General features: G+C 42.5%; 1 protein-coding gene across 1 annotated transcript in view; it reads left to right on the forward strand.

The window, feature by feature from the left end:
• Positions 1–2,467: 2,467 nt before the first annotated feature.
• The window catches only part of MYO7B (myosin VIIB), a 48,598-nt gene continuing 38,911 nt past the window's right edge, over positions 2,468–12,154 (forward strand). The window contains exons 1-11 of the mRNA XM_059822581.1: positions 2,468–2,485; positions 3,811–3,924; positions 4,543–4,695; positions 5,957–6,141; positions 6,993–7,114; positions 7,816–7,958; positions 8,050–8,163; positions 9,826–9,979; positions 10,933–11,009; positions 11,321–11,440; positions 11,656–11,798. Of these exons, the coding sequence (XP_059678564.1) occupies positions 2,468–2,485; positions 3,811–3,924; positions 4,543–4,695; positions 5,957–6,141; positions 6,993–7,114; positions 7,816–7,958; positions 8,050–8,163; positions 9,826–9,979; positions 10,933–11,009; positions 11,321–11,440; positions 11,656–11,798 (1,343 nt within the window). The remainder of the gene's footprint in view (positions 2,486–3,810; positions 3,925–4,542; positions 4,696–5,956; positions 6,142–6,992; positions 7,115–7,815; positions 7,959–8,049; positions 8,164–9,825; positions 9,980–10,932; positions 11,010–11,320; positions 11,441–11,655; positions 11,799–12,154) is intronic.

Consider the following 12,154-nt stretch of genomic DNA (forward strand, 5'->3'; position numbering starts at 1 on the left):
GCTTCCATTTTGCTACCCTAATAGCTCTCATGGTTGGGACATTGGTGTAAGCCACAACAGTGGCAGTATCTTGTATACAGGAGTGTAACTGCTCCCTCCATTTAGTCTGAAGAAAAGGTTGTTTATGCACCCATCAATTTTAAATAAGACCATGATTTATGGAAGCTATTTATACCTTCCCAAATAACATGGATTAAAAAAAATGGGACAGCTATAGGAAAGCAAGTGATAGAATAAGCCCTAATTCTCTTACTGCAACTTTTTCTTCTAACATTGAAGTTTATTAAAACAAGAGGGAGAAAACAGTGGTATCCCCAAACTTCACCTTGAGGTTTTTTAATGGTAATCTTCATTTTTCAAGAGCATGAATTTCCAAAAATAAAGTGGTGACTTGAAACACTTTTCTGATACTTTAGTTGCAAATTTCTAAACCTCGGAAACTTGTATAGCTCCACCATAAAATGAAGATAAATGATAAAATTATTTAAATTATTCAATCAGAAAAGTAATGAAATCTGGGTACCTCTCAAAAAGGTATACCATCCATATTACACAGAATTGTAAATAGTTATTAGGAATTTTAAACATAAGATTTTAAAGCCTTTACACATGATAGAAAAAATCTCAAGGATTTCATTGAAATTATTCATGAAGTATCCCATTAATCACTAATATTAATGGTACTTCAAACTGGGATTTTGATGATTATCTGTATAGCATAGGTAGAAAATGGAACTTTCAACTCAGTTAATTTCTGGTTTTCTTGTTTTGCTCAAACTTTCCAGAGAACCTGTCCAAAACCTAGACAAGCATAATTTAGGGCCAGAATAAAATAATTTCTCAAAAGGCTATGAGAAAATAAGAAATTTGCATTTGAGTGTCAAGAGAAAACCAGAGCAGGTGTCTCTGTTCTTCATGGGGGATGTTCCAAGAGGTCACGGACTTGCCTGGAATAAGTGCCAAAGATCAATTTCTGGTCCTTTAGTGTCCACTCATCTTCTTGTAAAGTAGTTTCCAAGCGGTTTGCTGTCAAACAGGAATGTACAGAAGGGATGCAGATGTTTCAATATGTCTTCATTGAGCATGAGTTGTAAAATCTGTTTGAGATAAAATGCTAAGAAAATGTCATTGATAATAGATCATAAAAGGGTAAAAATAGAATTAATTTTTGGTCCAAGGTTAGCATTTTATGGAGCATTTTGCTTATTGCAAGCATTTATTCTTCTTATCAGCTTTCAGCTCAGCCTTTTCTCTGGGTGTGCTGAAACAATGGCTAGAGGGAGAGATCTTTTAGAGAAATAGAGGGAGGAAAATGGGTCACACAGCTGTGAGAAGTTTGTGAATATGAGGCTGTGGGGACTTGGGCTAATAACTGATGTCTGCTGCATGCAGCAGCTACTGAATCGCAGGTTACTCAACAGCCTTAATGTGCAGGGATCACTCCTGCTAGTAGGAAGAGATAACAGGGAAAAAACCCTGTCTGGAACTCTGGAAACACTTAAAGGGAACTTTGCAGAGTCTTGGCCTGTGATTTCCCACACACAGGAAAAGGCATACAGCAGCCTTCCCACTGTAGCAAGAGTGGGAGCCAGCAAATCACACCTAGTCCTGGAATCACCCCCAAAATCCAGCTGCAGCAGCCTATGGGATGGGAAGCAGCTTCTGAAGACTTTGGTTCCTTGGTTGTTCCAAGGATCACAGCCTAAACAGCATCATCCCTTAATCAAAGCACTGGTGTAGATTTCTAGCCGCCAATCTTTTCACTATTACGCTCTTGATAGTGAGCTCCTAATTTTATTGTTGTTCCTTCCTATTCCTTATTTTTCTGCTCATGCCTTCATTGCAACCCCTCCCATTCCAGCCAAGAAAAGTGAACTCTAGACCTCAGTTTCTATACAGTGGTAGGTTCAAGCTGTGAGAGTCTGAGGGAACTGAGCATCTTAGGAGAGTATGAATTCAATCTGAGTCACTGGGCTAGCCACTTGCAGGAACTCAACCGCTGGGTCAATGGACCAGCCAAAAGTAACTCTGTTGTACATCGAATTACATTGCATTGTGGGGTCTTCTTATTTGTGAGCCGAACTTGAAGTTCAGCCAATAAATGTGCCTAGCATTTGATTGAGGGAACTATTCCGTATGAAAATGTGCACAGTGAGCTCTTCAGGCTTGAGAGCATCTCCAGGGTTATGTGGTAGAACTCAGAGCAGACCACCACCCTAGTGCTGCAGGTTCTTCACTTTGGGTAGATGGTTTCATTGTTTCTGCATTGGGTGTAGCTTATTATGATCTCTTCTGCTTTAACAAAATCCATGAACAGAATTATTTTAAGGCATTTTGCTGTTATTTTTTACAAGGAAACATCTCAAGGAAACCCCACTGTCTGTTCTGATCAAAGCCTAAGCCCTTTTCTGGCCTAATGTTTTGTTCTTCTTGGCACTGCAGGTTACATACAGTGATCTGAAACATAATGGTGGTTTTCAGGAAGGTAAGTCCGGTTCTTTACTATTATTTACTGATTAGCCTGAAGCCCAAAGAGGAGAAAACATCATGGTTCAACTCAAAAAGAAAGTAGCAATAACCTGATCTAGACTAGAGATGCAGAGGTGTCTTGCCTAGCCTGGCTGTGCTCATGCTGAGCCGGTGACCTCTGTCACAAGGTGTGGCACTGGAACTACACAGATTACCTCTGGAGTTTTATTCAATGCAAATGAGACCTGTTAGTCTGTAACGTTCTTCATAACATCATGCAATGCTTATAGATGCTTTACACTACAGTTGTTTGGTTTTAAACATAAGGCCGTAAAGTATTTTGAGAGGAAAAGGAAATAATTTTTCAGTAAAAAACTTGAAACTTTGACAGTAAATGCTACAGTATGTAACAAAGGTTGTATAAGACAAGACACTCAGCTAGAAAGCCGGTTCCTCAGCAGGTGTAAGTATGAACTACCCACTGAAGATCTGACCTACAGCTTTGTTCAATTTTCATTCCAGCCATTACAGTAAAGCTTTCTGTTTGAATCTGTATTAGTGCCTGGAGCAAGAGAAGGTATTCCTGGGGGCTTGGAGTTGGGGAGTATAACTAGGACAGCAGTGCAGGTGACACCAAGATGGTGCTTGTTCCTAGGAGGCAGCCAGAGCTCACACCTTTCCTCCAGTGACAGCAGAGCAGTTCTGCTTGCTTGCTTGCTCTGCAGAGAGGCAGGATGTTGCCATGCCTCTACAAATGTGAAGAGAGGAGCTGGGCTGAATACAGAATGCTCTTTTTTTTTTTTTTTTTCTGAAGAGAGATCATGGATGCACTCACATTTCTAAATTATTTCAGCTATAACAGAAAGAATAAATATCTAAAAACACTTGCAACAGAGCCCTCTACATCTGTTTGTTTTTCTTTATCATGGTAATATCTATGTTTTCAAGCATCTCTTCTGAAAGAATACCTTAGCTAATGTGAGGCTGCCAAGGCACTTTACCAGAATTCACGGTGCCCCCCACCAATCTCTGGGAGGTAGTGGAGCTGAGTAATTGCTGTCCTTGTAAAAGGTATTGCCTCATTTCCTCTTGTGAGACAGCTGGGCTTGATAACTTGTCCAAAGTCATGTTCCAGGTCAGCTGTGGAGCTGGGAGTAGAACTCAGAGGTCCCGATACTATAACTGTTAGACTGTACTGCCTACAAGCAGTAGGAACTTATCCGGTTAAACACTGCTAAAGAGATCAAATCACTAAAAAATTAAGACCAAGAGATGTATGCCTGTGAGTTACATGGCATCAAGTACGTCACTGTACTTGACAATAGCTTTTCTTCTCCCCAGGGTGATCATGTGTGGCTCGACACTCAACCAAACAGTGAATTTAATGTCCCTATCGGGGCAGTTGTGAAGGACTCTGACTCAGGACGGATCTTGCTGGAGGATGACGAAGGCAAGGTGGGCTACGCTATAACTTTCTGTAAAAGGTCAACATAAAATTTAAAAGTACAAAGTACAAAAGAATGGCCCTATTGGGCCAGACCAAAGCTCCATCTAGCCAAATGGTCTGACTTTGATAATGTCTGGTAGGATATACTAAAAGAAAGAATATAAAAATAAGGCAAGTATAGGGTGATACCCTAGTATCCCCATGTCCCAGCATTATGAAGATTTAGAGTTTCCTGAGCTAGAGGTTATAGCTACATATTTAAGAAAAGGAAACGGACAGGCTCCAATCCCTAATGGTGAAGTCATGATCCCACTAAAGTCAGTTGGGGTTTCAGCCCTACCTCATACAATGTTGTGGCTGTGATAACCTGACAGAGCTGCACTCTGAACAACGCTAAATTTCTTGATGTCCAGAACCCACGTAAATGGCTTCATCCATTGTTTCAAATCATCTGGTCTTGGGGAGCAGCAAACCAGTTAATTTCTGTAGTTCAGTCAACTGTTTGTTAGAATATGCTGGTTTGAGCATGGATTATACTGAAGCTCACTCCGGTCTAACATGGCTCTCCTTTGTTTGCCTCTGAACAACAGCATAACACATTAAAACTGATGCCTCGCCTTTTTCAGGAACACTGGATCACAGCTCGCAACATGCACATGGTGCGCCTGATGCACCCCTCCTCTGTCCAGGGGGTGGAAGACATGATCCGCCTTGGGGATCTCCATGAAGCAGGCATGGTGCACAACCTCCTCATCCGCCACCAGGAGCACAAAATCTATGTGAGTGCCAAGGTCACCAGGCATAGTACTTTCAGGAACGATCTGTGCTACATATTTAGCAGAGTGACCTGAGCAGCCTGCAAGCCTTTCATACACGGGGCCCTCTGCTTCCTTTACTGGAAGGTGGGTGGGTGCCAAGGAGATACAACATAGGTTTCCTCTTCTTTCATTTGAGTACTTTGGCCACGAAGAAGGGAGTTAACCACAGTCTCTGAAATCACAGAGATATGCATAGGTAGTGACCCTGCTTACTTTTTCCTAGAGTGATCATTTCCACCAGTGACTGACAGTTAGCTAAATCCAGTCCGTGTTACAGCTTAGTGCTGCTATTACCTGCAGCTCTGACACAGGATCAATCTAACTAGTACACAGTGACATGATTTGGATTGTCCTCCAGTCCAGGTCAATGGTTACTTGATTTTGATGTAATAAAATAGATAAAGAATAAATCTGGATGTTTAGGACACCTGGTTTCATTTCCTGTCCATTACAGGTTTTATCTGTGACTTTGAGCAACTTGACACTTCTAGTTTCTTTGTTCCTTAGTTCCCAGTTTGTCATATGATAATAATATTCAGGTTTTTGCATGCTTTGCCTCCCATGTTGTATACGCTACTACCTTCATAGGAGAGGAACTGCGTATTAGAACAGAGATGTGGTGATGTTTAGTGTAAACAAGGACTGATTTTATAGATGCTGCAGTTATAACTACCAAGATGTCTGTATATTAGACTCCAGCAGCCTACAGTTGTCTTATGTACAAGTCCTTGAACAATATTATTGCCTTGCATTTCCACAGCCTTCAACAGCCTCCTTCATTTCAATGATGCTGTTGTTTGCAAATGTTACTAAATGACCGTATGAATAGCACAACCATAACTTTGCCCATTAGGAAAGTTCAGCTACATCTGAATTAGAACACAAAAGCAGCTTAACAAAACACTACAGAACAGCTTATGATAGCACACAAAAATGCCATCTCAAATTGGACTTTCTTGTGCTTTAGCTTCAGACAGTGAACTGAGCTGTGATTTGGCAAGGAGATTATAGTTAGCATTCTTCCTTTTGCAAAAACCTCCATATCCTGGGATATTTAATAGCAGCTTATAGTGAGGAACCAGGCTCTCAGCCTCACCTAAGTGCTGCTATGGATCTCCCAGGCTTCCCTCCTGCCTAGTTTAGATTTATACTGCAAGTGGCTTTGGTTCTATTCTTGTTTGCAGGTTTACTGCTAGAGGTAACGCTCATAACTGTTTTCCAGACTTACACAGGATCAATCTTGGTAGCAGTGAATCCATACCAGCTGCTGCCCCTGTACACAGTTGATCAGATCAGACTGTACTGTAACAAGAGGATTGGAGAGCTGCCACCTCATGTCTTCGCCATTGCAGACAACTGTTATTTCAATATGAAGAGGAATAAGAGAGACCAGTGCTGTGTGATCAGGTGACTGGACTCAGAGAGGACGAGTAGCAGAAACCAAGTCTGGCATGTTTTTGGGGCACCTTTGTGGACACAGGAGATTTTCCAAATGGAAGGGCACAGATAAGACTAGAGACAACAGGAAGGAAATATTTTCTCCCCTGCTACTTCATTTTCAGTTAGGGCTGCAAAAGGTAGAACATAAGCAAGGGGTTTCTGAAGTCCATTGTTTTCCCCCAGAATCTTTGAATGTGGTGATACATTCGGCACATGGTCACTACATACAGAAACATAAAATATGAGCCTGTGTGATGTAAGGCTATCTTATACCTTGGGGACATGATACTTATGTTACATGTATTTTCTGAGAATAGAGATTTCCTGAAGAGAAACAACCTCTGCTAACCTGAAGGTGGAGGGAAGCTTTCTTCATTCTATAAACACATAACATGTATCCATTTTCTGTTAATCATCAGTGTGAAGAACCAGATAGTCTCATTGCAATAATATCTGATTACAGCTGAGGCAACTCAGCTGATATGCTAAGACTAACCTTGGAAATCTGGTAATGCATTAAAGAAGAAAAGCAAGTGTTCATTTAATTTGCAGTGGTACAGAATGTCTTCCATGGATTTGCTTGGTTTTAATCAGTGGAAGAATTTAGTCCTCAGCCTGTGTTTAAAAAACAACTTAAATTTTAGCAGATAAGTTGATGAAAGACTGAAATTCTCCAGCCCTCCATGAAAGACAATCTGATCTGCCATTCACAGGGTAAATATAAGTGGGATTATTTTTTTTTAACTTGGTCTGCCATTTTGCTACCCTAGCCAAAAAAGAAGAAAGGAAACCTGTAATGATCTTGTTCCTTATTGCAGTGGAGAATCTGGAGCTGGGAAGACTGAAAGCACAAAGCTAATACTACAGTTTTTGGCAGCTGTCAGTGGCCAGCATTCCTGGATAGAGCAGCAAATCCTAGAGGCCAACCCCATTCTGGAAGGTGGGTTATTTAGCAAACATGCCTGATTTACCACCTTTATCTCAGGATTTTCGTATCAGGATAAAAAAATTCAGAAACAGATCTTTGAACCATTGTATTTCCATAAGTGCTAAAACCCCTGAAACACTGGTGATGCAGGGTAGAAGTTCTCTATACTTTTCTACCATGTCCCTGTGAAGTGTACGGCAGCTCCCACGCTGTAGGAGGAGGTGCCGCTATGGTATGTAACCCAGAACTGCTGGGAGTACAAGAGATCCTTGGGAACACAAGGTAAAGACCCCCGGTTTAGCATTTGCACTAGATAGCAAATGCTATCTTGGCAAAGTGACTGGCCAAGCATGGATGTATCTATAGGGGAGCTCCCTGAGACACCCATCTTTCTCTGTAGAGGGATCAAGTGTGTTCCCAGTAAGTCCTTCTGGAGGTCTTCAGACTTGCCCAGCTCTCTTGACTGGCCAGATATAGGCTGCATTTGGATCATTTGAATACGTCTTTTAGGACCCCGTCATCTGGATGCACAGTATGCCTGCCTGTCTCTTTAGGAGGTAGTCTGAGACCAGACATTCTTCAGTGCTTGTCAGCACTGTCAATTGGAACATAACGTGTAAAATACTAGCAGCAAAAAGGAAGAGCATAAAAAATAGACTTGATGTTCATTAACTGCAATAATCCAGATACTGTCTCTGTCCCTTGCCCGCCAGCTTTTGGAAATGCCAAGACAATTCGAAATGACAATTCAAGCCGCTTTGGGAAATACATTGATATTCACTTCAACCAAAATGGTGTTATAGAAGGAGCCCGGATAGAACAGTTTCTCCTGGAGAAGTCCCGGGTTTGCCGGCAGGTGAGGGCACTGGCAGAGGCACATTCTGCCTGCTCCTGTGCTACAAGCTTATGCTGACAACGCTGTCCATTGGCCTATTTCTTTCTTTTAGGCTCCAGAGGAGAGGAACTACCACATCTTCTACTGCATGCTAATGGGGATGAATACAGAGCAGAAAAAGATGCTGAATCTGGGCACTGCTTCAGAGTACACTTACCTCACTATGGTAATAGTCTCTGCTTTCTTCTCCATTATCCCTCTGCCATTTGCTTCTCCCAGTGAGCGATTAGAATCAATAGGAGCTGCAGATGGGTAGTTACCAAATATGAACAGTCTTTTCTTTAGAGTACCAGAAGCAGCAACACCAAAAGTGCTGTGAGCCTCCGTTCCAGAGACTTTTTGTAATGTCCACCAGTGGGAGGCAGCTTTTGGCAGTTCAAAGCTTTCCATCAAAGTCAGGCTTAAGAAACATAAAGAACATCTTAAAGCAGGTGGGAAATATCCCCCAATTTCACAGGCACTCAGATTTCAGATGCATGCAAGGGATCTCATGCCAGGGAGAATACTAATCAGGTATGTATACCTTAGGGGAAAATGAATAAGCAGAAACAGTGCCAAGAATCCTAGTCCTCATATCTGATAAATCTTACATACATAATGCAGGAAGCTGGCATTACATCTAACCTCCAACAGCTGATGTTAATGTCCCTGTCTGGGTTTATATTGCCATAGTGGCAGCAATGGGATGTTCATAGGTGAGATTTTTGAAAATAGCTAATTGGTTGGTTTAGGGCATGAAAGCCACCCTGAAAATCCTGTTCTTTAGCCTGTGCAAATACTTCATATTAAATATGTCAGCTGGTTTGATTTGGGCTGTTCTACAGCCCTGGAAAAAATAGGGCTAAATCCTGCCTCTGCTGAAGTTAATGGGAGTTGGGCGTCTAGTGTCAGAGGAAATTAGATCAAGCCTATAAAGCTGTTTCTGGAATCTCAAAAGCAAAATCATTGAAGTTGCTGGAGATTTTTCCAAATGTAATGTTTTCAAAATAGCAGTGATCTTTCAGCAAGAGCTGATGAATCCAATTCACACGTCGGCCATTCCATAAAAAGGTCTGAAGTTCCCTGGGTCAGCAGTAGGGCAGTATAATACAGAGGTGGATTAGATTAAAGGAGAACATATCCATGGTTTTGTTCAGTTCAGCTGTTGGCACAAGATGGCCTGTTTACAAGCTGTAAACTGAAATGTCTAGGAATACTTCACTTTTGTAATCATCGCACTATATTGTCGGTAATAGCAGGGATAAAAAAGGCATTTTCCCATCTCCATTAGGGCTGAAAATAGTTTCTATCAGGAGCAGCATCCTAGGACCCGCTGTGCAGGCTTTGTTGAAGGTTCTTCTGATGCTGCCTTGGATGCTTCCATCTGCCTTCCACTAGAACCTAATATTCTTATTTTGAGATTTGCCTTCTAGTACTGATCCAATCCTACTTGCTTTGATTTGGGATTAGGGCTCTTAATTGTCCATTGGTAAGGCAGAGAGAGGAAACCAAAGAAACAGGCATGGCCTTGTAAGTGTAGGTAATCTTGTCAAAGTTTCCTGTCCTTCTATGCTCCAGAGCAGCCTTCCCCTCAGCTTTTCCTTTTGGCTTCCCCATTATTCATTCTAGCCTTGGAGAAATGCATTATTTAGCCCTCTGCCCTCTTGAGAATAGAGATGAGGGAGCCATGGGAAGAGCATATAGAATGTCTAAATAGGTTTTTTACCTTGCGTCTTGCAGCTCACAGCGTATCCACATTGTGTATAAGGGTTTGTCAGCCTGCAGGTCCTTTCTTCCTTGTATGGGTTCCGGGAGGATTTTCCTTACCTGTGGGTGTGGTGTCTTGCAGGGCAACTGCATGTCTTGCGATGGCCGGAACGACGCGAAGGATTATGCCCACATCCGCTCAGCTATGAAGATCCTCATGTTCTCAGATTCTGAGCACTGGGACATCAGCAAGCTGCTGGCTGCGATTCTGCACCTAGGGAATGTAGAGTTCGAAGGTAAACTCAGCATTGTCTGTGCTTGGCCTTTCCTCAGACTCAATGGTAAAGGCCTAAAGGTGCTGCTTGCTTCCATCTGTGCAGATTAGGTTGTGCCGCTCTGCCCTGTATAAACAGGTGAACAGGGTTGGAAGGGCAGGCAGATAAACACCATGAAATTCTGATTTGTGACTCCACTGCCTAGTGTTTTGAAAAACATTATCTTATCATTATTTTGTCACACCATCAGGTTTCCATGGTTATAAATAGGCCCTTATCACACAAACTGAAACAACAGATACTATAATGCCATGTTACATTTGCTGATTGTTGCGCTACACAAGCCAGAGGACACAGGAGCAGCTGAGTGATGTCTGCTGTGGAGATGATAGCAGTCATTCTCCTGGCTAGGTTTGGTGAACACTCACCTGCATAAGTGCCATTCTGGTATGGCACAGGCACAGTGTGAGATACCCACCAGCAGGACGCCAGGAGCTCTCATGTTTTAGAAAAGGACTCCTTCTCACTCTGTGATGCAGAGGGCCCAATACAGTGATGCCAGCTGGATTCTTTGGAGTAATGCTGGCTGCTAAAATGAGGGATTTCCCTCATTCCCTTTCTTTGTCTAAATTTCCCACAAGCCAGATACACAGAAAAAAATATTTTCAGAAACACATTTTCTGAAGTCAGATACCACTTCCCCAGATTCCCAGTAACTACTATTTAAAATTAATAACCTTGTCAGTTTTGCTGCTGTTTTTAGCCTGGTGTTCTGGAGATTTGAGGGCCCCATACATCCCAGGATCCCTGGGTGAAATCAGGACCCTCCTCAATAAAATCATCAAACCCGGGAGTTTCAAAAGAGAACTTACTGTCAGAGCTACAGGGTTACAGAAATACAGCTGCAATAACAGCACAGCCCCCCACCGCAGCAGAAATGATTCACCCTGAGATTGAGTGTTTCCTCATTGTAGCGGCTGTGTATGACAACTTGGACTGCTCTGATGTGATGGACTCACCACACTTCTCAATCGCAACCAAATTGCTTGAGGTAATGGACTCTCATCTTCTCTTACTAGTTCTCTCCTTCACCCTTGCTCCCTGAGCACACTGACAAAGCATGTCTCTGCGGAGTGTTTATGTATGGATGGACATATAACGGGCACGTCCCCTTCTTCCTGCTGACACTCAAGTGATGCTGTTGCAGATGTCTCTCTGAGCTAGGAGATCTTTAACTGGGACAGCAGGCTGCCAGCGAATGCTGCTGGACAGGCAGTTTGTCAGGGCCCTCTTCCTGAGACAGACTTTGCTGGATCTCCTTTATCTACCTAGAGTGACAGGTTGCCATGACTGTTCCTCCAGGTGGATGCCAGTGAACTCCAGAACAGCCTCACAAACCTCTCCATCATTGTCCGAGGAGAAAGTGTGTCCAGGCCTCTGAACATAGTTCAAGCTGCAGATGGGAGGGATGCCTTTGTGAAGGTACTGGTGCTTCTCCATTTAAAGATTGGGGATGCTTTCAGAGCTGTCTGTCTTACTGGCTGAGGAGCCTCATGTGGCAAACATTCACCCAGAGGGCTCCAGTCCCTCGTAGTTTTCAGGCAGTTTGACAGCATTGTAGCAGCACAATAGCAAGCAGTAAGCTATGTCCAAAGACTCTAATGATGGGCTCTAAATCCTCTTTAATTTTTTCTCAGGGTATATATGGACGGATTTTCCTGTGGATAGTGAACAAGATCAACTCAGCCATTTTCAACCCAACTTCTCAGAAGCCTAAAGAGAGACGTCAGTCCATTGGGCTGTTGGACATTTTTGGGTTTGAAAACTTTAGCAACAACAGGTAGGAGGCTCTAGATTCATTTCCACTGGGAAGCTGAAAAGCAGCTTATGTAAAGGGAAAGAATGAAAAACCAAACAGACACATGCTCTTTCATTATCATCCTGATTCTCAGAAAAGCAGTGAAATTTCTGTCACTGAATTTTCCCAGTGATGATCATGCACATATTACGTTTTTCTTTAGTCTTGGTCATATTTTTGCCTTCTCCCCCAACCTTCATTTTGGTGCAGCCATTGCACATGTCTATTCCAAAACCTCAGGAATTTTCTCAGAGGACATGGCTATGAAGCTGCTATGAGCAGGCAGCCACTCTGTGAGGATGTCCCCATGTCTCTGTACCAAACTTTCTTGTTCCATA

Source organism: Gavia stellata, chromosome 11, assembly GCF_030936135.1.
Source record: "Gavia stellata isolate bGavSte3 chromosome 11, bGavSte3.hap2, whole genome shotgun sequence".
In the NCBI taxonomy this organism is placed as follows: Eukaryota; Metazoa; Chordata; class Aves; order Gaviiformes; family Gaviidae; genus Gavia; species Gavia stellata.